The sequence below is a fragment of the Rhipicephalus sanguineus genome, chromosome 9, assembly GCF_013339695.2.
Source record: "Rhipicephalus sanguineus isolate Rsan-2018 chromosome 9, BIME_Rsan_1.4, whole genome shotgun sequence".
NCBI classification, from domain to species: Eukaryota; Metazoa; Arthropoda; class Arachnida; order Ixodida; family Ixodidae; genus Rhipicephalus; species Rhipicephalus sanguineus.
Genome location: NC_051184.2, coordinates 46427538 through 46453472, shown reverse-complemented (window position 1 = coordinate 46453472; position 25935 = coordinate 46427538). Strand labels below are relative to the sequence as shown.

At 49.7% G+C, this 25935-nt stretch overlaps 2 protein-coding genes across 2 annotated transcripts; both read right to left on the bottom strand.

The window, feature by feature from the left end:
- Window positions 1–1882: 1882 nt before the first annotated feature.
- Window positions 1883–3446, bottom strand: LOC119405484 (probable ATP-dependent RNA helicase DDX5). The gene is made up of 2 exons (XM_037672318.1): window positions 2497–3446; window positions 1883–2432 (listed from the first exon to the last, which is right to left on the bottom strand). Exons 1-2 carry the CDS (start codon window positions 3444–3446, stop codon window positions 1883–1885), a joined length of 1500 nt encoding a protein of 499 aa, XP_037528246.1.
- A 5256-nt stretch (window positions 3447–8702) lies between these two features.
- Window positions 8703–10720, bottom strand: LOC119405108 (uncharacterized). The gene is made up of 2 exons (XM_049418840.1): window positions 9270–10720; window positions 8703–9108 (listed from the first exon to the last, which is right to left on the bottom strand). Exons 1-2 carry the CDS (start codon window positions 10635–10637, stop codon window positions 8818–8820), a joined length of 1659 nt encoding a protein of 552 aa, XP_049274797.1. The 5' UTR covers window positions 10638–10720; the 3' UTR covers window positions 8703–8817.
- Between the last annotated feature and the right edge of the window lie 15215 nt (window positions 10721–25935).

Genomic DNA, 25935 nt, shown 5'->3' with positions numbered 1-25935 from the left:
CCGCATGCAACACCAATTTTTAATGCGAATCACTATTTCTCTATAGTTAGTCCGCAAAAATACCGCCGTCCGCGACCAAGAACGCAAAAAAATGTGGGCCATTTCCGGGGATAGTTCCATACTGGGTCGAATGGTGCCGGGGGTAAACCAGGCTTCCCCCAAAGATTAAGTTTGGACTGATTCCGGATTAGCGGTAAGCAGCGCATTTGGTACCATGCGCAGTTACATTTGTAAGCAGTTACATTTGGTACCGCAGTTACATTTGTAAGCGGTAAGCAGTTACATTTGGTACCATGCGCAGTTTAACCTCATTGCGTGTGCGCGTGTTAGCGGCCCTGTAGGTGTGGCCACGTGGTGTGGCACAATGAGGCGCGTAATCAGGTTTGATAATGTTGCAGCAGTACACCTGTATTCGGTATGCTGGGACCCAGCACGTACAACAACAGAAACAACAAAAACAACAACAGAAACGAGGTAAAAGTAAAAGGCGTTCACAAGATGGAAAGATAACTCTTCACGTGTATGGGGGCAGTGCATAAAATACAAAACATCCGTGAAAGTATGTATATGCATCCTCTATAAAGAGCCTCTAAACAGCCCCTGAAAACGCAAAAAACGAGCTTGTTTTTCCCTTCTGGCGTTTCCCGCCTTTCGGCAAAATTCGTGACGGCAGCAGTCTGTTCACGTGACGTCATTAGGAAATGAGGTCTCGATTGGTTCATATACGAGGGATATCAATTGTGGATTATCCTCGACCCTGCTTTGCCATGCAGTCGCACGCCAGTTCTGTCTTGTCTCCCATGACTATCGTGCGCGATCAACTGATTTCACTTAGTTTTGTGCGTTTTCCACTGCGCAAGCGCCTCCCGAGGTAACAGCGTGTAGCCCAAAAGCGCGAAATCCTGTTAGGCTTAGTTCTGACATTGGCCACCTGTTTCATGAAGAAATAAAGGGCGAGGAAAAGCTAGCGCCTGTAGGAAGGGCAGTGAAGGCGAGAGATGGAAGTCACTGACTCGTCTTTGAATTCGGAGTGGTTTAGGGGCTTTTTAGTACCATACTCGAACGTCACTATTTCCACTATGCGTGTGCGAAACAGCAGAAGCGGCGGCTGAAACAAGCCAAACCATCGCATTTCTTGGATAGCTCCCGTGCAGGAACCTTCCGTTCAATTTATTATGCCTGTGATTACAGCTTAGATCGACAAAAAGCTGAACTAGTTTGTAAGGATTCATCATAACAGAAGGTAAGCTGAGCAAACACGGACAAAAGGGAACAGTACAAGACCACAAAAGCCGACTATCAAACTGAAACGGTGCACTGCAGCGGAAAAGAAAGGAGGCCTAAAACTTGCACAGGTACGCTAGCGTCACCTGTCAATCAGGCACATGAGGGGTTCCACGCTAGAGTTAAGTGTTTAAGGATTTCATTTCATCCTTATGCAAGATAGTCCTTGCATTATCTCGCTCGATCGTGACGTAGAAGTATCATCCATTACCTGAAAGTCTTCGCATTTCAAGTGCTAAATGGCGACGACCAATTCAGGAGAAAGTGAAAGCGTCTGTGGCTAAGCAGATGCCTTGAGAAGCAAGTCTAGGCGTGCGTAATGTCAAACACCTCACACGTCATATCGTTCGTATGTAGTTATTAAGGGGTAATGCGGTGTGTTTCTCGCTAGATTTCGCTGTATTATTTGCTGGATTCCTTAGGCATGGCAGAAAAGACAGTGATCGCAAACGAGGTTTGAAAAGGTGGAAGACCCTTCAAAAATTTATTCCGGCTGGCCTGATGTGTTCAGCTGTGAGCGGTGATCCCGCCCCGGCAATGCTACGCGGACGTTCCTATGTGGAACGACAGAGCCGAAGGCTGCCGTATAATGCACAGCTTACTGTCGCGTCGCCTTTTTCGCCGCGACTTCACGAAGCTGTGGCGGCAATGGCTGCTTGTTTTCTTGTAAGAACCACATCAGCTCCTTGGCATGTTCGCGTTCGTCGGGCCTCAAGAACGTGTACATCCTGCCCGTCCCGTCGGGCCGAGCAGCGTGCCTGAAGCGGCGCAGCAAGTCGCTCGAGTGTATCGGGTGGTCGCAGCTGACGACGTAGCGGACGTTGTCCAGCTCCAGAGCCCTCGTCGCCACGTCGGTCGCTACTAGGACGGGCGCCTTGCCTGACCGCAGCGCGTCCAAAGCACACTGGTGTTCTTGCTCCGTCTTGTTGCCGTGAATGCCGACGGCTGGACAGCCGCGACTGCGCAAGGTCAACACGAGGTCTTCTACCCTTTCCTTCATCTCGACAAATACGATTGCCCTGTCGCTCTCGTCGCTAAGAATGTCCTTCAGCAGGCCGACGAGCTTGCCCTCCTTCTCGGCCTCCTCGCAAACAACGACGACGTGTTCCACGCGCTGAATCTGCTGCTCTTGAGTTGCCGTGCCGACGCTGACATTGACGGGATCCTTTGTCAACTCGCACAGCTAGTTGCCGCGACTCCCTCGTTACGCACGTCAGCGTCACGAGCGTCTGTCGGTCGGGTCGTATGCTGTCCGCGATGGCCCGAACCTTCTCGCCGAACCCCAGCACCAGCATGCGGTCCGCCTCATCTATAGCCAGGAAAGTGCAACGGCCCAGATTTGCCTTTCCCTCCTCCATGAAGGCTGTGAGGCGGCCAGGAGTCGCGACGCAGATGTCAGCGCCTTCCTCCAGCAGTTGCAGCTGCGGCTTCTTCGGTTCGCCAGACAAGAGATACATCGTTCGAATCTCCAATCCCTTGCTAAGCTCCTGAACAGCAACTTGAACCTGCAGGGCCGCCTCCCGCGTAAGTGTGAGCACTATCACCGTGGGTCCGGCATCGTCGAGTACAGACGGCTGGCTTTGTGCATGGACGACGGCTGGTACGAGGAAGGCCAGTGACTTCCCTTTCGAGGCTGTGCAATCAAAGGCCACAAGGTCTCTGCCGCTTAGCGCTATGGGCCAGCACTGAGCTTGCAATGCGGTCGGCTTGTGGCCAGAGTTGAGGTTCTCGATTGCCTTTGTTATCGTTTCTGGGAGGCCCGCTTCGTCGACATGCAGGATGGGCTTGGGGGCGCCGAGTCCCTTGACGGTTATCTCGTTGGCGATCCGGTAGGCTTCCACTTCTTCAGGCGATCTCTGCGAATTCCTGGTATGTTCACGGTAGAAATCTTTCCGGTAAGTCGGCAAGCGAATTCTTCCCCAGTTAGACGGGCGCAGGGTCCGTCCCACCTGGCTTCTCCGCGCAGTTGAGTATGGGTGGTATCTTACGGGAATCATTGCGAAGTTGTCCCCGTTGAGCAGTTGCGGTGGACGGCGGTCGCGTCCTGTTCCGACCGTTCCTCTTCCGGGTTGGACGGTTGGTTCCGGGGCCCCTTCGTTCGGTCCATTTTTCTGCCCAAGACCGTGGGGCAGAGGGAGCGGCGGTTGGTTGTCGAACGCCATGATCTGCTGCCGCGGGACAACGCTCGCTGGGTGCGTTCACTCTATCTCAACCTCTACTCTGCGCATTAGACCGCCCGGGACCTTGGGGTTGCCTCGTCGGACAATCAGGAATGAAACGTATTTAGGTGAAAAAGCCCGTCCCCATGCGGCTCCCTTCCTCGTCGTTACTTCTCGCGCCGCCTGGTTATGGCCCATACCCACTATGGTTTATCGAAGAAAGAGCATGTCGGGTCTTTGGTTGTTTGATTTTTAATTTGGTTATAATCAACGCTTGACAAGAGTATTGGAGTGTGGGTGTGAGTCAGAGTTGCCAGATGCTACTGAGCTAACGAGCAAATATTTACCACAAAAGAGGGCAAAAAAAGCGGCGCGACTTTCGCGAAGAACCATTCAGAAGCCACGGTTGTGGCTATTTCGCGCAAAGAAACAACAAGGGAAGGGTTAGGGAAGAAACCGGAAAGAAGCAGAATTTCAATGAATTTTCCCATTCTGGGAAATACTTTTACTTATAATAAAATGATGTCACTCATATACGAAGGGGAGTTGAAAAGATCATTTTAATTATTTTGTGCCGAGAAAATACATATGCGCAACTATGAACGAAAGCACATGTGAACTTTTTAACATTGTCTCAAAGGTAGTCGCCGTTCGGTTGGATGCACGTTTGCCAGTGCATGATTAACGTTACTTGTTCATTCCCCCAACGTATGCTTGACTTCAACTCTTAACTACACAAAGTCATCGACGAACGCGCCATTGGTGAACGTGATGACCACTAAGATCACTATATTTTCTGGGAAAATGCAAATAAGCCCAAAAACGCGACGAGCGACTGGAAAATTCTACAAGCGTCTCGGCGAATTAAAGAAGGCCAAATCCGCTTATTATAAGCGGAACTGGCAACTCTGGTGTGAATGTACTAAAAGAAACGGGGAAATTAATTCTGGAAATTTAGTCATTTGTTTTCAGCCAGTACATGGCTTATGTCATGGTAATAATTGGTGTGAGCTTACTATTGTTATTGCGAGAAGGAGCCCGAATAAGGCTGTAGGAATAAAGAGTGGGGCAATCGGCCCGCATTAAACTGGAAGTTTCAGTTTGATATTGTCACCTCTTAGCTCCTTTCACCTTAGAGTCTTATATTATTGCTATGTAGTATTATGGAACCCTATGCCCCCCACGAATAGCGACCACCATACTGGTATGAATGAGGGAGACCGGGAAATGGAGGGCCGCCGCTGTGTCGTCTTCTTGTAAACAGTTCGCGGCCACCCGCTGTGGCACCGCACAGGAACACGAAGGGCTTCGACATTTAGCATTCTGCGACTATCCCTCCCTGAAAGTCCTGTATCGCCCGAGACACTGTGTACGGACAGCCAGTCAGGTTTATTGAGGGACTCGTGAACGAACAAGCCCATTGACTCGCGCCCGCGATTCCTTCGCTGTAGCGTGGGCCGTACGTTTTCGCAAATGCGAATTGAGAGAGAGAGAGAGAGAATTAAACTTTATTGAGGGACCAGGCGCGCGTGCTCTTCGCCCAGAGGTGGGTGACTTCCTCATTCCAGGTAGCCATGGCTTGCAGCTGACGCTCGAGCCCTGTCCACCAACCGGAGCTGGTCCTCAGGGTTCGCGGACGTCAGCAGCGCCTCCCACTGGTCTTCCGGATTTTCGACCACGTTCAGTTCGTCTATGGGCGGGATACTTGGGTTGTTGCGACATCCCCATACCATGTGGTACAGGGTGTTAGCAGAGGCCGGGCAGTATGTACAGTGCCTGTTGAAGTTGCCGGGGTACATTGCGTGGAGTAGTGTACCGTGCGGGTAGGTACCCGCCTGTAGCCTTCTCCAAGTCACTGCTTCCTCTCTAGTAAGCCTTTTATGAGCCGCTGGATAGTGGCGTCGTTGCTTCCTGTAGTGCGCGAGTATGTCGGAGTACTTTCTTGGTATTGGCTCCTCTTCGTTTTCGGAGTCCGAATATGGCTGCGGAGTAGCCCGGTGTGTATGCTCTCGGGCTGCGGCATGTTCCGCTCGGTTCCCCGCTAGGGATTAGTGCCCCGGTGTCCAGAGGATACTTGCATCTTCGAAGTCGCACTTTAGGAGGATTCGAAGGGTTGATTTACTTATTGATCGTTTTTGAAATCTTCGACATGCTTCTTGCGAATCCGTCACTATGGTTACTGAAGAAGAACTTGTACTTATTGCTAACGCAATGCCAAGTTCTTCTGCGGTAGTTGCGTCATTTGCATGTGTCGAAGCGACAGCGAGTTCCCTACCTGTTTCATCCACAACGCTAGCTACATATTTGTTTACCCCTCGATACTTAGCAGCATCCGTGTGAGAGTCGGTTTTTACAGCGCAACTATTGGGATCGAGCTCTGTCGTGTGTCGTAGATGGAAAATTATCATCACCACGAACCGGCACGTGCCCTCTTCGTCGCCTTCATTTTCTGCGTCGCTCACAGAACACGCGCGCCTAATTGTCCGGCGTGGGATGCAATAACCCTGATGGGCGAGAGAATGAGTACAGAGAGAGATAAAGAAAGAGACGAAGAGAGAGAAAGAGAGAAATTCTTGCCGAAAAATATTTCTTGGCGAGGCGATATTCGAGCCCGCGTCCCCACGATGCGAAGGCGAGCCGTCTAACAACTCGGCTATCCAGGCACGCTAGCATAGCATAGCATAGCATTGTATAAAAAATAAACACGAGCAGGATTATTCGTAATACCGTGTTACGAGATGCAGTCTAAGCAGATTGCGTGCGCGCTTAACAGCGGCCGACAGGTGGGATTCGACGCATAATTGGTGCCATACTTCAGCATCCATATAGACTCGTACCGGGCATAGTACTGTGGGCCAAATATGGGCAAAAAAAATGAGTAGGAAGTACATGACGTATGCACAAAAGGGACAGAAAACACTGTACGTGTACGGATAGGATGCGGCACGCAAAAAACGTAACTTCTTAACGCGGTCTTTAATACATAGCGCGTATTGAGCCACATATGATTTCGAATAAGCAAAAACGGAGTGTAACGAGCACAATATTTTGTAGTCTTACTTGTTCTCCAAGCCGGAGGTAAGTTGCAAGTTAATTAATAAATTATTACACTTTCAGTGCGCCTGCATACAATTTGTCTACAGTAGATAGAGTTCTATCAAAAGTAATTTTGAACCAGCAACACAGCAAGAGCATTTAAAGGTTGAAGCAGTTTTTGGTTGAAGCGTAGACCGAACTTGGGGCAAAGTTAGAATAAAGTCAGTCCACCTTCAAGTAGCGAAATCTGATCGAAGATGAATAGTCCAGCATCATTTTGTCGCGGATATCTCTTTGAAGGGCTGTGTTTCAGCATTAGAATCTGGCGTCAGCAGGGTCCTTACGTGCGCGCATCCCTCCGTCTTTTCAGACGGAGGGACGCTTGTTGAGTGCCTCGATTCTCACTAGCCCGCTGGCGGGGGAAGGACATGTGCGCGCATAGGCGCGCACGACAGGAAAGCTTGCACAGAATCGTTATTCTTTAGGCTTGCTTGCTGTTTTATCTTCAAATAGTATGACGAAATGACCAGTAAATGCGGCAAAGTAGAATTTCGAGTATCCAGAAACTTGCCATGGCGCCAACCTGCAATTATTGTCGCTAGACAGCATCGGAAAGTAGCCAATTTGGTGCAAGGTAGCCACCAACGGCAACCCTGCTGGAGAAAAGGGTTTCATGACGTACACGCTAAGAGTTTCGCGTTAATCATGTCATGAGCAGACAGTTGACAAAGCGTTCAAAACATGAGCGTTCACTTGACAAAGGTACTGGGTCCAATTTAGCAATTCATTGTAAAGCCTGCGGGTGCCTTCCTCGTTTAAAGGAAACTTTGGTTTTGGGTAGGAGTTGAGACAAAGTCGCACGCGAGCTCAAAGAAGCCTTCTGTATCAAAGGAAAGGTGTAAACTGCGTCAGCGAACCATCAAAAATGTTATACGAATGCGAAATCTTTTTAGAAGCACTGGGTTAAAGTAACTTCTCGCATTAGGTCGTATACCGACCGCGGATGTCTGGAAAAGGAAAAATGTTTTTTTATGGGTGGTTCCGCGTGATCTGTTTGCAGTTTTTGTTGCTGTTATCAATTATTTATTATCGCTCTTTTATATTCATGTTGCTTTGGCCTCGTACACCACGTGTCATTGATCATACGTCGTTTTTTTGTTAAAGACACGTCATCATGTATAGTGTTATCGCTTTTAAGAACACCACGTGATTAGCGCTGTCGAAATGTGAGCCTATATGTATTCCCGTTTTCTTCGAATAAAAGTTGTCAGTAGGCGTTGGTCCATGTCACTTCTTGTGTTCGTCTCGTTTGCGCCCGATTCCTTTCGTTAAACATGCACCAACTAGCCCAGCAAGAAGTCGCCCACATAGACTGCCTGAATCGCCCACATAGACTGCCTACATACGCCCCCTCCCCCCATTTATGGCGCTATTTAGCCAGGTTTCAGATAAATCGTAAAATATATTTCTAGATTACTTTGGCATATATAAAATTAGGAGTATTCAAAAAAGAATGCCATTGAGTTTACGGTTTTCGTTCAATCGCCCCCTCCCCACCTAGTCGCGCTTCAATCGTACGGCGGGCGTTGATGTCTTGGAAATAGGTTCTCGCCTACTTTTTGTTGCAAGTTCCGTGACCGATATAATTTGACCTTGGGCAAGGTGTTACTCTTCTGAGCCGGAGGACGTAGACTGGATTCCCAGACACGGCGGCCGCATTTGGAAGGGCGCGAAATGCGAGAACACGCGCACACTTACCTATATTCAAGTACACGTTCAAATACACCAGGTGACCAAATCTAATCCCCCACCCCAACCAGAATATACAGCATGAGTCATAAGCATATCGTTGTTTTGGCGTGAAAACCTTAGCAATTAGCTTTATTCGCAAATGTCCTTGCCATGTCAGTGCTGGTAAGCTCAAAAAGACAGCATAAAATTGCCTGCGAATGCAGTACCCCAAGCAGCAGTGAAAGCGTTGCACACTCATGTTTTATTGCAATGATGCTACATACCGTCGCGTAACAATTTGTACATGAGTAAGGATACCGCGCCAAATGCACGGCTTCACGGAAGTGTCAAGATAAAAGCTGGGGCTACCGCACGTGTGTTAAAAGGCACAATGTGGGCTAGCCTTAAAATCCCGACTATTTCGCAGTTAAAACTGGTCAATCTGGCACATAAAAGTCAACCGAAATGTCGAAGTGGATGAAGTATCGCCACAGAGTCAACTTCAGTTCGGCAGCCGTTACACTTCGCAGGGTTGAACGAAATGCCTGAACAAGCGAGTTTGTGCTCGCGTTGGCCAAATGCGAGATCTTGTCGCCTGCAGTTTGGTCTAGAGTTCCCGGCAACGTGGCTTTATGAGCGCGATGAACGTCTGCGTGGAGCACATGATGCAGGGCTTTCCTCGAAAAGACTGGCCCCCAGTATCGCCTTCCGGCAGGCGAATCCACGTCGCGTTGGTCTCCTTGTTCGTTTCAATGTTCACGTAGTGGATGTGCAAGTAGAAGATGGATGGAATATGGCAGGCCATTGCTTTGACTATCCGCTGCGCTTTCCGCGACCTTAGCTTTGTCTTGGACAGGATGCACAGGCGTTCCAGAGCCTCCGCAGGGGACAGCGAGCTCTGCAAGAAAGGGAAACGTTAATGAATTGCCATCGTTAAGGTGTTACGTGGGACATACACGGACCAGAGACGCGTAAAAATGTTGACAATCCTTCCTGCGTGCCCTTGTCTGAGAAATAGCACCGAAGATGCGCGGCAGGAGAAGCAAAAAAGAAAAGTACCTCGAAGGATTCGCTGTTGAAATCGATGTGGGACAGCTTGACGACGAGGGACCGCAGGGTCCTGCTGTTGCGTACAGCCCTCGACAGCGCCCCGAAGTCGTAACGAGGTTCGTCAGATATGTCGATGAACCGCAGGTGAGCCACCGGGCAGCTCTCGAGGAACGTCAAGGACGCCAGGTTCGGCACGTCGCTCAGAGTGAGACGGCTGGAGCTGGCGCAAAACAGGCTCGCGTCCTCGGGGTCGACTGACAGTTCGCCGCTGCAGTGGTAGCACCTGGTGTGGCGCCCCTCGCACTTTAGGCGAATGTCCAGATCCTGGATGTCCCTGAGGCCGATGGCCAGCCGGTGCACCGCGCCCCTTTGACGCAAGCCGCAGGGCGGCACGGACAGGGCGCTCAGCCTACTTAGAGCGGACGCACGGAGCAGCGTCGTGAAGTCGATGTCGTCGTCGAAGTGCACCGAGCTTACGTTAAGCTCGACGATATTCGTAAGCCTGGCGAAGAAATTGCGCAGGGCCGGCGCGTGCGCACCGTGGACGGTCGGATAGAAGGCATCGTCCAGGTGGTCGGAGATATACAAAAGGCACATGCTTTTCAAACAGCTCCAATTGCGTCCCGGGCCGGCGTAGGTAAAGCACCTGTCTAGATCTGGACTGGCGAAGGCGACGATCACCACGGGTGCAGCCGGGAGCGTACGGTCAAGCGAAACGGCGAGGTCGTAGAGGTTGACGTAGTTCCATCTCGACGGGTTCATCCTGAACACCACGTTGGCGTGATTATCGAGGCGGGTCCGGGCGTTGGCTGGCCACGGATCCGGCGTCATCGTAGCCCGCGACTCGCAAGTTGTCGCGAACTCCCGTAAACCTGACAGGAGCCTAGTGGCGCGAAAGAACACCAAAACGCCTATTTGTAATCGAGCGTACTCCACGAAGTGCAAATGAATGTTCGTCACGTACGGACAGTACTGTATGAAGGCAAACATCACGTGCAGGTTCTCAGGGCCCGCGACCTCAAGGTAGATCCTTCGAATGTTGGTCACCTTACCATCGTTGCGCACGCCCACCACGTCCCGTATCTTGTTTACTTCCTTCGCTGCGTCGTTCACAGCCTCGACTAGCGAGAATTCGAGGCTAGTCACGTTCTGCAATGAACTCAGCAGTAGGTCCAGAAGATCGCTCGGCTTCAGGGGACACGCAATGCAGGACAGCGCCTCTAGATTGCGAAGGCCGGATAACAGTGACAGGAGGCCTGCCGGGTGCGCGACGATGCAGTTGGATATGTTCAGAGACTGCAGGTTGCCTTGCACTTCGTCTATCTTGAGCCTAAGCACGTCCTCGCTGGCGTTGGCGGGCAGCTCGTACGAAGACATTGCGCGCTCGTTGGGGGGTGGACGCACCAAGCTCGATCAATCGGCAGCCGTATAATGCTCGCATCGCCGTGCTGCCATCGCTATATACGAAGGCTGTTATCTAGCATCAGTTCTTTTAAGCCTAGAGGGGGGTCGCGTCTTGATCCGGTCAGTTGTGACGTGGCGTTTACGCGCTACGGAAAGCACGTGCACGCTCTTTACAATCTTTGTTTTATTCATTGGTAATGGTTTCGGTTATTCATTGTCACAGTTTCTGAGCTGGACACCCAGACTTCAAGTCTCGCCTCGAGAACATTTTTGCTATTATTTTTTATTTTTTTTATCTGGCGTATGTACATACGCGTTGCGCTGACGTCACCTCCTCTTCCCCCTGGGTACGGTATCGATAGTGGGCTTACCAGGCACGTCGACTACACTGACGCCCAAAGTGTTAATCTATGGTTCGACGGTAACGTCGGTACTCGCCTTAGAGAACAGATGTCAGTTTTATAGAAATGAACTGTTCGCTACGGTGTGATGATGTTTTCGTCATAAGAATCAGTTTTTGCCGTATTCCTCCATTAGCGAACAGTGCAACCGCAGTTGTCGACGTTGCCGCGATATGACGCCATTATAGGGCTTTTTTCAGAACCAGTTTCAAGCACTGGCGTAGCTCTGTGGGTGAATACTTGACTGCGACGCAGAATGCCTGAGTTAGAGTGCGGCTCTAACCGTGATTTTCAATCTTTCCGTCCCTCTGGTATTTCCCTCACCGACGCCTTCCCCGTATTTTCTGCGACACAAGCTCCATAACGTGATCGCACAAAGTTTTTTTTTTTTTAATGTTATCATCGCTCCTGTGTTGATACAAACAGCGAATCACTTTTGGCTCATACCCGCATTCCATGGGCCGTGGTATACGGGTATGTGCTACGCGTGAATGAAGTTTCACGGTATGCTACAAATATCTCACGCTATTCATGTTCGTCATAGAGTAATGCCCTCCCATGCAAATTATGGTATGTGTCAATTTAAACCGACGACCACGAGAGCGCCCAGACGTAGGCGACTAGATATATAGATAGAGTCGCAGATAGAAACGGTCAAAGTGTCTGGTTCGCTAAGAAACACTTCGCATTTAAAAGCCCCTACACCACTCCGAATTCAAAGACGAGGGAGTGATTTCCGTCTCGCCTTCACTGCCCTTCCTACAGGCGCTACCTCTTACCCGCCCCTTATTTCTTCATAAAACACGTGCCCAATGTCAGCACGATGCCTATCAGGATTTCGCGCTTTTCGCCTACACGCTGTTACCTCCGGCGGCGCTTGCGCAGTAGAAAATGCACAAGACTCGGCATCTTAACGTACTGAGTAAACGTTAATCCGATTTGATCTTGGTAAAAAACTCACAGAGTCCCTTATGCATTCGCGTAAGACGACTCTCAGGTAAAATGCACTTTTTTTCTTTTAAGCGATGTACTCATCCTCATCCACCCACCTCAGCAAGCTTATTGCACCTAACGTTGTTTTGCAGTGCCTCCAGGATCGGAGGCGTTGCAATCTTTCTGCACCTCACTTGGTTTTACACTACCTCCGTGATCAGCCCACCTTTGAGCAAGCGACAATGTCAGGTGATGACGTCGTCATGACGTCACAGGTTTTGGCGATTTGTGACGTCATGACGTAATCATGCTTTGCATCACTCCTGTTGACGCCTACGGTCAGTTTTCGCGTTTGATAAGGCATCTAAGGCTATCGCCTTGATAAAAGGACGCGCGCTCGCTTCGCCTCGTAAGCGTCAGTCCAGCGTCTACGTCTATTTGCGATGTAAGCGAGAAGTCAGCTATGCAGGAGTCACAGTCGTGCAGGGAAACAATACAGTTTTAGCAAGACTGTTTGTTGGCCTAGTTGGTATTTACTTAAGGACATAATTAGGTAGCGAATTAGAAGACACACACAATGGGATGTATGCTGCCGCTTGACCTGTCATCGTCCTGTCATCGTGTTCCTACCTCTGTGTGTCTCTTCTAATTCGCGGCCTAATTATGTCCTTAAGACACAATACAGACTACGGGATTTTAACTAAGGCTTCGCACCTCTGCGAGCGCGACACGTACAGTCGGAATCATACTTGTCTGGAGCGGCCAGTCGGCTGCTTCAGCCGCAGTTTTTTTGCAAAAATATGCAGAGGTCGACGCCGTAATGATACCAACCATAGCAGTACCGCATGCTGGGCCCTGCTGCTGTAATTAAGCATGAACGAAAGCTTGTAGCTTGCGCAAGGTAAGCAGCTGCGGGCGGCGCCAGCGTCCACAGCCACGCGCTCGACCGCTCTCGAAGAGTGTGATTCCGACTGTACCAAGCTAATCTGTAAGGCTGCACCGGGATAGAAAACGGGTGCCATCGTCGTCGTGATTACTTCGTAGATACCTACGAATGGACGCCCGTACGTCTATTCGCGTGTTTCACGGCCTATAGGTGGCGCTACGCATCCTACAACATAGCGCCCAACTAGATGATCGCCCCGAGCCGTGCTTGTGCGGCAAGCTGAAATCTCACTGCCATTGGCACGTGTTTTATAACCTGTAGCTGCCACTTCGTGACACGATGACGGCACTGAACCCCTTCATCTATCGTGGCTGTCTTCTTCTATGTCTCCCATGAAGCCCCTTCCGTGCAATGGGGCACGCAGCAGATGTGGTTACTCCGGAAAGGCGCTTTGATGCGTGGTGCCATTCGAAGGAATTCGAGGGCACGCGCGTGGATTTAAAAACAAAAAATTTGGCCGCGTATCTGCGTGCTTCGCTGCAAATGTCGTCTAAAGACGATAGAAGAGGCGCTGCGTGAGATATGAACGCCATCTGGCAATACGTCGGGAAACGTGAATGCTATGTTGCGGGCTGGTAGTCCCGGCGCAGCAGCAGGCAAGACCGGCCGTGACCAACGCGACCGGCGGGGACGCCAGCCAGCCCGAACACGCGGTTTGGCGCGAAGCGCCGAAGCAGAAGAAACGTCCGCACTCAACGAGTACTCTCCACACTCTCCACACACTCTTTTATATTCACGTCGCCTGGGTAAAGCAGGAATGCCAGAGCGGCGCCCCATGGCACTCGTACAGTGCAATACTGAACTGAAACCGAAACACAACAATAAGCTCGCGCAGAGGGCACGCAGAGGGCAGTCGCATTTTCAGCACAGCTTAAGAAACTAGGGTCTCTAGAATTACGTATCTATGTATTTTCTATTAAAGGAACACACCACCTAATATTTACCTAGTGATGTTGCGCCTCAGATATGCGTAATGTTTGCTTTTTGATCAACCATGTACACAAGTATGAACCTAGTGAGCCGTTCACGATGGCTGGCCCTTGCGCAAGTGGTTCAACTTTGGCCGAGTGGCTGAATCGAGGGACGTGCCGACAAACAGAAAGAAAGACAGACCAAAATTTCTGCGTTTAAGTTCCCCAAGAAAGACTATCGTCTTTAAAAGGGGGAAACGTCGACTCGCAAAAGAACAACGACCACGCTCAAGCAACGCCGCACGTGAGAGATGGCGGCCGCTGCCGGCGATAATCGAGATGGTGCTTCCACCTCGCGCCGCATGGGGGCGCGTTGATCTGTGAAACACGTGAATAGTTCAGAACGTGTGCATTAATAGTAAATGGAAAGTGCATCAGGCGATAATAAATGTTCTATACAGTGCATTCAAAAAGCAGTACCTTGTCTTAGCGTATGCTGTGCAGCAGCCTTGACCTTTCAATTGAAATGTTGCAATAAGCATGTATGCGCTGTTTAGACAGAATTTTCTCAATTCGTCGGTGCTGAGCGCCTAGCCACTAAACTCCCCTTGGAAAGAACCCTCCTAGGAAACTCCATCGAGGTCCAATGTCTTTCAAATCACCGTGTTGTTCCTCTTATTGTCATAGATTACAGTGGCGGCATCGTATACGCGAAAAATCCGGTGCCGGCAAGCGTACAAAAATTTGAGCCTCAAAGGTGCGCCGGTCACATCCGTATTTTTATGCGCCGTTTTACAATTGTAGTTCACGCTCTCTCGTGGGCTTCTCGGCGATCAGCCGTTTCTGCCTTGGCAACGTGACTGTCACAAACGTCTGGAATTCTCGCTCGCGCGTCCCTTCGTGCCTTGGGAAGGGCGCCGTGGTGTCGGCCGCGGCCTAACAGGCGCCAGGCCCGGAGACGAAGGTCGAACACGGCGACGCTCGGTTCGGAGAAAAGAGGTGCGGTGACAGGCAAACACCTCTCGCTTCCCGGAGCCGTTTCGAGGGGAAAGCCGTGGTCTGTTCACCATTAGTTTTGACGACCGGCGCGGCGGTCTCCGGCTCGCGGAGGAGAGGAAATGGGTGAAGACATCCGGGGACAGCAACATCAATTATCTCGGACGTAGCCCCACGAGCCTGCTGTCACGCATCAACAGCAAGAGAGAATTTGACTTCTTACGGCAGTTGACGTTGAACCAGCGAAGAGCGCGGTCATCGGTGTCGCGAGTCTCGCGTAGGCGGCGAGCGCGGAGTGTCCCGCGCAACGAATCGAGTCGGCTGCAACACCGGGCACCCTCGTCGTCTACCGAAGCTGCGAGTCCATCGGCGGCACCACGTCACCTCCCCTACGAGTACCACGAGCTGGAATGGTCCGTACGGAACTTTTTATTGTGTTTTTGTTACCGTTTTTCTTGTATTTTAACCAGCTTTAAATATTGTATCATGGTGCGCTGCGTCGCATAAAAGCCCCGAAGCGGGAGCGCGTTACCTTTCTCATAATTTGTCCTTGAATTTCTGTTAGCCACAATCGTGTCTGTAATCACTTTATTAACATCCCGCGTTGCCTCTAATGTGTACCTGTTGTTGTTCGTTTAGTACGTAGCTTGCTCTGTAGTTGTTCTTTTTATCGCGCATATTTTTTGTCTCCTCTTAGTTCCCATTGTACCGCTTACCGTTGCCCTTGTCATAATTAAATGTTTATTTGCTTCGTATCAAATGTCCGTGTCCGCTCAATGAGTCCGTCGGTCATCCTGCACACCACTACACGTGCAACCCCGCTCGGGTCGACCGGCCATTACAATTCGATATGCACCACTCCGAGGCCTTTCAGGCGTCGCAGGCCTAAGCGTAAAGTGGAAGCCTGCGAGTCTGCCGCAACGCCGTTGTTAGATCGGCGGGGGCCTCACCGAAGTGTGTGACAGTGACCTTTTATCGAGCTCTCTGGTCATTTCACTCCGCCACATTTCATTGTTGACTATTTTTATTTAAAAAAGAAACGACATGTCAATGTTCATCAAGTTCATTGACTTCTCTTTAATAAAAAGAGTCTGACTGCGGCTCTTTACATGTACAAGAGGAAAAGTATTTTTTAAAAACTACTCAACAGCTCGCGTTTTTCTTGACGCATACTCAAGGTCACGCGGATGTCTGTCGGATTTCGAAATTGCTTCTCCCGTCATTATGTCTAGAGGACAGGAAAGAACGCAAAATGGCAACGGACGGTGGTAGAAGACTCGCACTTTTGTCCACGGCAGTCGAACCGTCCAGCAAGCCTTCGTCCACTCGAAACAGGACGGCCTCCCACGCCGTCCCGTTGACGCAGCGCCTAAATGCTGTCGCCTGTGACCGTCCTTTACCCAAAGAAGCGTCGTTGGCGGCGGCGAATCCTTCGCAAGGAGGTCCGCGATCGCGACGGTCCACGAACACCGCTCCGGAGTTTTCGCACACCCGCAGTAGCCGCGGGTCTCGCATGCAGTACTGGGGCCGAGAACCACGTGGTTCGACGACTAGCATATCGTCGGCTCCCAGGAAGGCCAAGCATTTGGACGCTGCCGAAGAACGGAGCGCGCAGTCGCGCAGCATCAGGGACATAGCCGTCACGTCCGAGACTCCGGCGAGCATCTCGGGGTCAAACCAGGGCACGAACTCTCCCCTAAATGAAGGCTCCTTGACCGCAGCGCTTTTTCTTCCGCTGGCTGCGCCGTAGACAGTGACCTGCCGTGCTCCTCTGGATCGGTACCACTCGGCGAGATTGTTCACACGCTCGGGGCTCCCACTATCTACGCGAATGCAGATGGCGATGGAATCCCTGTCGAGGAGAGACTCGGCAAGCGACGCGTTGACGGGGATCCACGCGTCATATTGGCGGTCCTGACTTGTCTGGATGGACAGGGCGACCGGCACACGGTCATCGGGTTGACCCGTGGCGAACTCGAGAACCGCGTCGTGCAGGCGCTGCGAGGCGGTGGGATGTGCGCCCTCTGAGGACCGGGACAGCCGTCTGCACGCGACAGGTCCTGTCGAAACGGAGTTCGGGTAGTCTCGGTAGACGACGCGGGCTTGCACGAGGCATCTCTGTAGAAATTCCGTTGTCGCGAGTGCGAGGACTCGTATCACGGGCTCGGACGAGGATCTGCGTAGAAGACAAGCAGAAATGAGAAACGTAGTAAGCGCAAGTTAAGTTACGGAATTTTGCCGGGATACCGTATGGGGAGCATTTAGGCTCTGTTCTTACACACGCTGTCACTGCAGATGCACTGGCTGCAGCAAAAGGGCTTTGAAGAATTTGTTATGGCTTCCTTTCCCGTTTAGATTATGGCTTATACCGTACAACCATAGGCGGGAGGGCGAATTTTGACCGCAGTGCCCTCCCGCCCTTCCACGTCCCTCTCCACTGAGGCCCTTACGATAAATAGGCAGTGTAAAGACGAGGTAATCTAGGGGGGCGGGGGGTATTACGTATTCATCTATTTCAATATACACGCGATGGTTTAGCGAGTAAGCTACGGCGCCGACAGTGCTCATGTCGCCAGAACAGCCCATAATGTACAACGCCACTCCTACTCGAAACTCTTCCTGCACTTCAGCGACTTACAACGCACTCGATTGTTCTTCGGGGATTGTCTAGGTCAAAATGACAAGGTAGGATTGTTGGTGCTTGTTCATTTCTGAAGAAAAACAGCAAAGAAAAAAACTCGCATGACATGGGCGGTTTTACGCTTATAAGTTTTATAAGTTCCTGCTAGCTTCCAGTAAACTTTCAGTTGTGGGTGCAGCGCTGTGTGTCTTCCATCTCTTTTTGTGTACGATTTTTTTTCTGCGCTATTTTTCTTCAGGAATGATTGTCTAGGAGTGACTGTTCTTCATAAGTGGCAACTTCCGTAAATAGTGATCCGCCTTCTTGAGTCGAGGCACGAGCACCAACTGGAAGGAGCGTTCTAAAACGCTGAGGTATAACGACATAAACACCGATATGGCCTTACACAACGAAGGTGCGCAAGCCTGTGAGCATGCGCATTACCGTACCCGAGCTCATGGCTGTAGTAAGCCGAGAATAGCCGCAGATGCCGTTGCGGTGACTGCCACCGGTGCCCGTGTTCCACCCAGCTGGCGTGCGGTTCGACCGCACGACCGACGCGATCGTTGTAGGCATTGGTGGACGCCGAGGGTTGGCCGTAGCCGAAGAGATAGCCCAAATCTTCGAATCCTCGTATTCGGTAGATCAAGCAGCCCAGCATGGACGGCGCGAAGACGACGACCGCCGTTAGCATGAGCACAAGATTCCTCCGCATCTGCGCGGATTTGGTTGAGAACATGGACATATGAGTGGCGTGTATTGGTTAACCGAGGTAAGATCGCGGCGTCAAATTTGTCCGAAATGCACTGCTTTGTCTTCACAGTTAAGAAACTTTTGAAAGAGAGAACAAGACCGTTTAGCTATCACGCACCGGAGCTTTCCAGCGCCTAGATTTTCACTGAGGCGACCCACGACAGCAGTGGCGTAAATCACCCGCCACCGTATGGTCTTGTGGTTATGCTGCTCGACTGCTGGTCATTGTGGTCGCCCTGGCTTTCACGCAGGGATGGACAGACAGGGGCGTAGCCAGAATTATTATTTTCGCAGTTGTTCACCCGCGCTTTATGCATGTTCGTGCTTTTGTATGTGTGCGTGTATGTATGCACATACAAACTCGAAAAATTTAGGGGTGTGGGTGGAGCTGAACCCCTCAACACCATCATCCCCTACGCTAGTGGGCACATCTCTATTTTTTTTTATTTATTTACAAATACTGCAGGGCCCTACCGGGCCCAAGCAGGAGTGGGAACAGCATTAACATAAACATAACAACAATACTGATTACAACAGTCGCTAAATTACCGGTAAAGCAAACGCCAACTACAATCAACATATGCTTCGCAATTCCAAACACACAACATATAACAGTGATAACACAATGCACATACAACAATTCAACACATGAGGTAAATTCTCTATACATAAAAAAATGAACGTTTTATGTGTGCCTCCTTGAGACTTATCCTTCAAGCATAGTATATCTTGAGCAAATATGCTAGTCGAATGCAGATTTCGATCTCCTAGGTGACCATTACTCATAGTGTAAAAATATTGAACTTTTTTGTTCACGCCTGTATACATTGTTGGAGGTACCTGCGTTCAATAAACCTCGGCTTTGTAAGACTCCATTGAAATTGCAATTGCAGTTCGACCGGCTTCTGAGAAGACACACTAGCACGGGGGCCTCAAACACGCGGCCCGCGGCCTGTACCTGACTGCCTTCGCCTCACATTTTTTTTTTTTCTTAATAAGAATGCTCGTGAGCTACATGGGCATGACTGGTCTAAAGCATTGTTTTCGTGAGGCATGCCATGTCGTCACCATGTGTTGAAACATAACCGTGAAACAAAAACTATATTTCAGAATCGGCGTCCAGATTTTAGACACTTTGGAGATCTTTATCGACATGTTGTTGGAATCCTGGCATGAAATCTCCTTCAGAAAAGGCCCGTATATGAGTTATGGGAAACGATTTGTTTCAAATGGCAACGTTTGCTGCTCAAAATTTGTACAAGATTCCTCCCCCCCCTCCCCCCGCTTCCGCTCCCACTTTCTTCACTGCCCGCCCCTGGGGGACTAAATTGTGTAACTGCGGCCCGCTGACTGCGGCGAGTTTGAGACCCCTGCACTAGCATAATACAAAACGTGAGGTGTCAATCCCATGCTCGCTTTCTCAGTTGTTTATTATTACAAAGCATGATTTTAATTTTTATGTTTTTAAAAATGAAACATATATTCACAAAAACAACAGGGCCACCATGGAAAGTTCTGCGTCCCCCTTGCGATTTTTCCCGATTACGCCATTGCAGGGCAGTCAGACCTAAAGCAATGGTAATCTCGCACGTGGACCGTACTGCTCTCGCCGAACTCTATGTAAATATGTTATGCTTATAGAGTGGCATATAACCCGAATTATTTTGCTGGGAAAAACGTGTTTTGTCAAGAAGGCGATGACCCTCAGTCTGCCGACATTTGCAATATTGGTGCTCGTATAATCACTGGTTTGTATTTACGAGGCCCTGTACGCGCAGTATGCTGGTGAATTTGCATTGAAACGCTGGTTTCGAAGCGAAAAATAAAATACGGCGAAAGGATGGCTCTATTGTATCGGCTCGGCCGTACGGGACGCCGACGCCAAACGAAGAACAAAGGGCCCGGCGCCCGGAGCGCCGGCCGGGAAGAAGGAAGGAGCAGCAGCCGAGACCCAAGCGGAACTCTTTATTCACATCAGTGCGTCTCCTTAGGATGGATGCTATGAGCGTCCCCTTATAACGGGGCGGTGACATGTCTGCCACCAGGCTCGAAGGATAAAAAAGAAAAAAAGAAAAAAAACTTCCTTGTTTCATGTTGTCCTAATGCCTTATCTACATTGATTAAGTCTATGTTATTATAACAAAAAATATAAATTCACAGTCGATCTCTCTGCCTCTTAAGGCAGAATAACCTTTTTTCCCCCAATTATTTATTTTTGTACTTATCTCTACTTTTCTGCCACCAATACTCTAACCGTCTCTTACTTATTTCTATCGCGGGCGTGTTCAGCTTTCCATTGTTGTCCCTAAAACCCAAGGCTTCATGTAGACTCGTGCCCACACGTATACCTGGGTGAATATCGCCACATTCAATCAGTACATGTTCCATCGTTTCCTTAGTTCCCCCGCAGCATGTACATAGTTCTTCTTCGTTTACTGAATCTCGCTTTATAACTACGCGTTCTCAGGCAGCCCGACCTTGCTTCAAACAGTAATACTAGAGTGCCTCGATGCGCTCGTTCGCCTCCGCTCCGTTCAGGGTGGAGACAAGCGCGTCGTCTGCTACAGCGGTCCGCCATTACTGATCCCAATCGTCAAGGCGCGCACTGCCGGCGCGCGGATTCGCAGCCTTTGCTCTCGAGTAAAAACACCTTGTGCTCGATTGGCACTTTGTGCTCGATTTGCCCTCGCAAACGCAAAATCGTTCACAGGAAGTCGCTAGTTAAAAGTTCCAGGCATGCATCAGAACAAGTAATCGAATACTTTGCGCCTAAAGGTGTCGCAGAACGCAGTGATACTCCCTGCCAGCGCGGCCGCTGGGCTGTGGCTGAGCGGCGCACAGCTGCTTTGGATCCCTGAGAGCTGCAGGCATCACTATTACTTTTATACTTTGCGGGTATATATGTTCGTGCGGTGTCTTTTTGAAGGCACGACAGTTTAGCTTTATTCAGGAAAGTTAAAGATGCGGAATACTGTCTATTAGAAAGCAATAATTGAAAGGTATCATTCCCGGGGACTGCCGAAACGAAAAGCGGTGCAATAATGCGCCTTACATAAAGGCGCAGAATGTATGCTTTCATGTACGTCTGAAATTATTCCAGCTCGAATTCTCGAAACGAGACACGCAGTATTGAGACGCGCAATGCAAACTGCGCGTCTTTCTTAAGCAATCTTTCTTAATTTGAGCGAGAAACGCACCTAGTGAAGCGAACGAATTAGCGAAATATAAAAATTTGAAGACAGCGCGCGCAGATTTGACGGCTACATTAGAGATATGGAGTGAAAATAAACTTAGATGGAATATACCGGAGCGCAACGTTTCCATCCCATTCATCATTACGGGCTCTCTCTGCACTTGATGTGCAGAGAGAGAATGTTGTCAACATAGCAAACGCACATTTTCAGAGTGCCATACACACAGCATTTCCCAACATCCATCACCAGTGATCAATTTGGTGACGTGAGAGTCCTAAGGTCTACTCGCTGTTCAGCTAAATCTTAAAGCGATTGGAATCCGCGCGCAGGTTCCGAGGCTGCTATTATATGTGACCGATTGCCGGATGTATGCGTCTTCGTGTCCTCTTATTGAATACCTATTTTAAAATATGGCTGTATTTCCCATTTCGAAAAAATACCAGCGAAATTGCAGTAAGCATCAGAATGTCGTTTATTAATCGCAGCGGAAACGACTATACTTATGTAATGTTTCAATGTTTTTCAGCGCTGTGAATGCCGCGTTGAAACTAATGACCGCGTATGGTAATGTACACAAGAAAGCGTTTGTTCAGAGAAAGCTATTCTGGCAAATTATTCCACCGGATAACGAAAAATAACATTCTCGATTTCTAGTTCCTGCTAGGAAAGAAATCACAACTCGTACCAAATACTTGCAGTTCACTATAGACGCGACAATATTCATTATCACACCTTCGTGCATAAAAAAAAACAAAAGGAGATGCTCGCGACAATGAAAGCACGTTTTCCAAGCACACCCCGAAAACAGCGCCAAATTTATGCGAATGGTTCAAACGCGATAAAACCATTTGGCATTACCAGTTCGCTCAACGTTCGATCGTGTTCAAGTGCGACAATGCGCGCTGAAGAAGCACCAACTCGCACTCAAAACCACGGCACACACATAACTTACAATAGTCTATTCTGTGACTGCGTTACTAGTAACATATACGCCGTTTCAGAAATCGTCCCAAAAGCACCCGACGTAGCAAAGGAAAGGTGATGGGAAACAGCAACAAAGCTTGCAATACACACGCTGCACACACGAGAGGCATTCGTCGGCTGCCACTTGTCACGCTTTATCCTCACTGTCCATAAAAGTCTTCTTTTAGGATCCCTTGGGAAAGAAAACATCTTCCAACCATTCCTAGAATGGTTCGTGCACTGTGGCACGCAACATCCAGTCATCCTGCGGGACTCGCGGCGGAGCAGACGGGCGACAAGGCGGTAGGCGCAGCATGCACGTTTAACCAAAGCGCGGCGTGGGCTAAAACATGGCGGACGCGCGAGTCGAGGCGGCGTCGACCCTTTCAAGAATGACCGCACTCTAAGCGGGGCGCGCGCATCGAGGCACTCTAAGTAATACAGAAGTACAGCGCCCCCTAAGGGTGGCATTTCTATATGTAAAACCGGAACCGAAACCCGACACCACACCATCCCCCCCCCCCCTTGCTTGAGAGAAGGCATGCGGGATTCTTCATCCTTATACAATTTTGAATGAACACACCATAACATCTATCAAGTGGCGAAATACGCATGTCCGCGAAAGGGTTCTCAGCTACACGGCTTGGGCATGCATATTGTCCAACAGGCCTACAAACTGATTAAAGACGTCTTCAAGATGTCTTCCCAAAGATAATTGCTACCACAACATTTTTAAAACTATGGCTTCGTGGTTACGTACCGGCTATTCGAAGTTATTCGAGCAGGACATACTCAGAGTTCACCCGAACACTGCGCTTCTCACTCCACGCGTGCGGACAGGCGTGGAGTAATCAACCGGTGCCATGGTGTGGTCTATCCCATTTTTAAGCTTTTGAACTTTGTATAGGTCATGACAACGGAGAGAGTGACTGTTGCTGCTCGTTCAGACTGAGCCTGTTGTCATTATAGGTGTATGTACAAGTTCGGCTCACCCTTTGGTTTCTGAGTATCAGGTGCCGGTCCAGCCATAGTCTATCGTCGTACTCGTACACGTTCTCCCAGTGGCAGCGTAGGGTCCGGTATTGTCGGTCCCTGACGCAAATCGAACCGCGGTACATCCTTCCCATCGAATGCATGGTGGGCCCTTCTGCTTCTTCCTCTTCTTTCCCTCATGTTGTACGTGCAGACGCAGAGCCTTGACTGTAATGACCCATAACAAACTGCCGGGCAGCGCCAGAGTAGTTCAATGTAAACAATAAAACAAGCGTAAGAATACAGAAAGCAGAAAAAGAGAGAAATAATATGCGTGGTAAAGATACATCCGTAGTCAAAACAGTTACGTGGTCGCTTATGCATTTTCTCGCTTGTTCCTTAGATCTGGCTCCTACCCTAAGAAGAATGGAAGGCGAAAACCATCTTTCGTTTCTTCTCTGTCGATTGTGTTGATTGATCGCCTCCCCGAAATACACAAAACGCTGAAAAGCAAAAAAAAAATTGGGGGACCCTTAAGCTTCGCCTTTAAGAGTTGAACGCAATAGCGAAATCCGGCCCCTGGTGCGCACTTCAACCACTAAGTGCATACTTATTAATGTGTATTGTTACACACAGACGCACACAGACACACACGCGCGCGCGCGCGAGAATGGTACATACAGGTTTTTAATCTAAAGCAAGAGTCGCATGGCCTCCAAGCTGCACGCCGCGCGCTTGCCATCTCGGAGGCCATGAAGAGTCTCACAATGCCTCACAGATGGCAGCACATTATCTAGCGTTCGCTGTTTGCTTGATCAACGCCTCCTCTGGAAAAGGCGGCATTGGCTTGATATGTTTTCCGCTAGATGGACATAGTTGTCCATTTCCTTTCTCGATTTTTCGCTCACGGATGATTTTTCGCTCACAACCAACGGTCCCCGCGGTCCCGACACCGACGACGGAATTTCTGCGACACGAGCTCTCTAACGCTATCGCGTTAAAAAAGAATGGCAAGGAGCGAAATGCTCGTAAGGTGACAAAAGAACCGCTCGTATTGCATGCGGTATATCACCATAGTAGCAAACACACTTGGTGACGACAAAGTAACCGCGAGTTATGACGGCCATCTTATAGCGACGGCCGCTGAGCGGCACCTGCTTGTTGTGGCCAGCCGAAAGGCTGAAAAACCGCCAGAAGCGAGAGATATTTCTTTTGCTTCTTACGAAATGTACGTTTCTAAAGACTGGAACATTTACGTCCATTGTTGCGCGAAAGTTACAGTCGTTTATTTGTACTTAATTTAATTAAACAAGCATGAAAACTTCTATATAGCCTCGCTCCCAGGAGCCTTACTTTCCCAGAAAAGTGGTACTTTCATAAGTGAGCCATTGAGCAATTTTCCACAAGGGCCACAGCTTTCTACCAGGCTAGTCACGTGATCCGCTATCCTCGGCAAGCCAACCTCCTCCGGCGCCGCCCCTCCCGACAAGTGCGCGGTGCCCCTGGGTAGGATTAGACCAATTAGACGCCCGCAGCGCCTCAGCAGCCGCAACAAAAGCGAACAGACCAATAGTAGCGCTTCCCTATCACGTGAGGAGGGTCTATCTCTCTATATATTCTTTAATGACTAGACTTCAATATTGTCACGCGACGCTCCCTCCTAGCCTTTTTTTTTTTTACTTCACGGTGTTCCCCCCATTTGCCTCTCTCTATCTATTTCTCTTGAAGCGTCCTTCACTCCTAGTTACCTAACAAGGGTTACGTTTCGAGAGCCGACTTGATAAGCAATTGTATTCCTGAGCTATTAATCGGGCCTCACGATGTAACGTCGCCGGGCTCTCATCAGCCGACGCAAGTTTGCGAGGGCGGCGCGCGATTCGGACGAAAATGTGTCGACGAATTTGCCGCCGTCACCGACGTTAGATGAAGCGATAGCGGGAACGAAGACCGCGCGGAAGCCAGCGATGAGATCGTAGATACGCCGCGCCGCTCGAGCTCGGTCACCTAGGCAACGCTGAACTGGCGCATGCGCATTAACTCCGGGGGAACGTCAGAACGTGTCCGAAACCCGCCGGGGGACGATTGCTGCTGCTTGCGGGGTGAGTAGAAATGTAATTTTCCTTATAATTACGTGTAAAAAATAGCTTTGCGTGGGTATTCAATGACGCGTCACGTTCTCTAAACTTAGCCACCGCGGTGAGAGCAACAAATGACGTTATATTAGCGCACATATCCTGGATATGGTTTTGGTTGTTGTTGAATTCTACCGCGGAGTATGAATGTTGCCGTGTAAACGGGATGTCGCCATTCATCTAACGAGTAGCCATGCTGTGAGCACACATTCTGTATTTACCTGGGATGTTAGAAAGCACGAGGAATGAAAAGGGATGAGCTAATATTGTTTGGCCACTCGCGTTGTAAACTTCGAAGCGTTTCAGTGCGCGTGAATGGGTAATCTTTCGCGGTCAGTGCCGAAAAAAAAATGAAAAAAATGAAGAGGCCGCCCTTGTATTTTCGTGCAAGCCAGTATTTCGTGGGGAAAGAAAAAGTTACATCTGATGACCGAAAGGTACGACAAGGCA

Coding starts and splice junctions, on each gene's coding strand:
- LOC119405484 (XM_037672318.1), bottom strand. CDS start 3,446: ATGGCGTTCGACAACCAACCGCCGCTCCCTCTGCCCCACGGTCTTGGG. Junction 2,433..2,496: donor CAGACGCTCGTGACGCTGAC/GTGCGTAACGAG, acceptor CGTCAATGTCAG/CGTCGGCACGGCAACTCAAG.
- LOC119405108 (XM_049418840.1), bottom strand. CDS start 10,637: ATGTCTTCGTACGAGCTGCCCGCCAACGCCAGCGAGGACGTGCTTAGG. Junction 9,109..9,269: donor TCAACAGCGAATCCTTCGAG/GTACTTTTCTTT, acceptor CCTTTCTTGCAG/AGCTCGCTGTCCCCTGCGGA.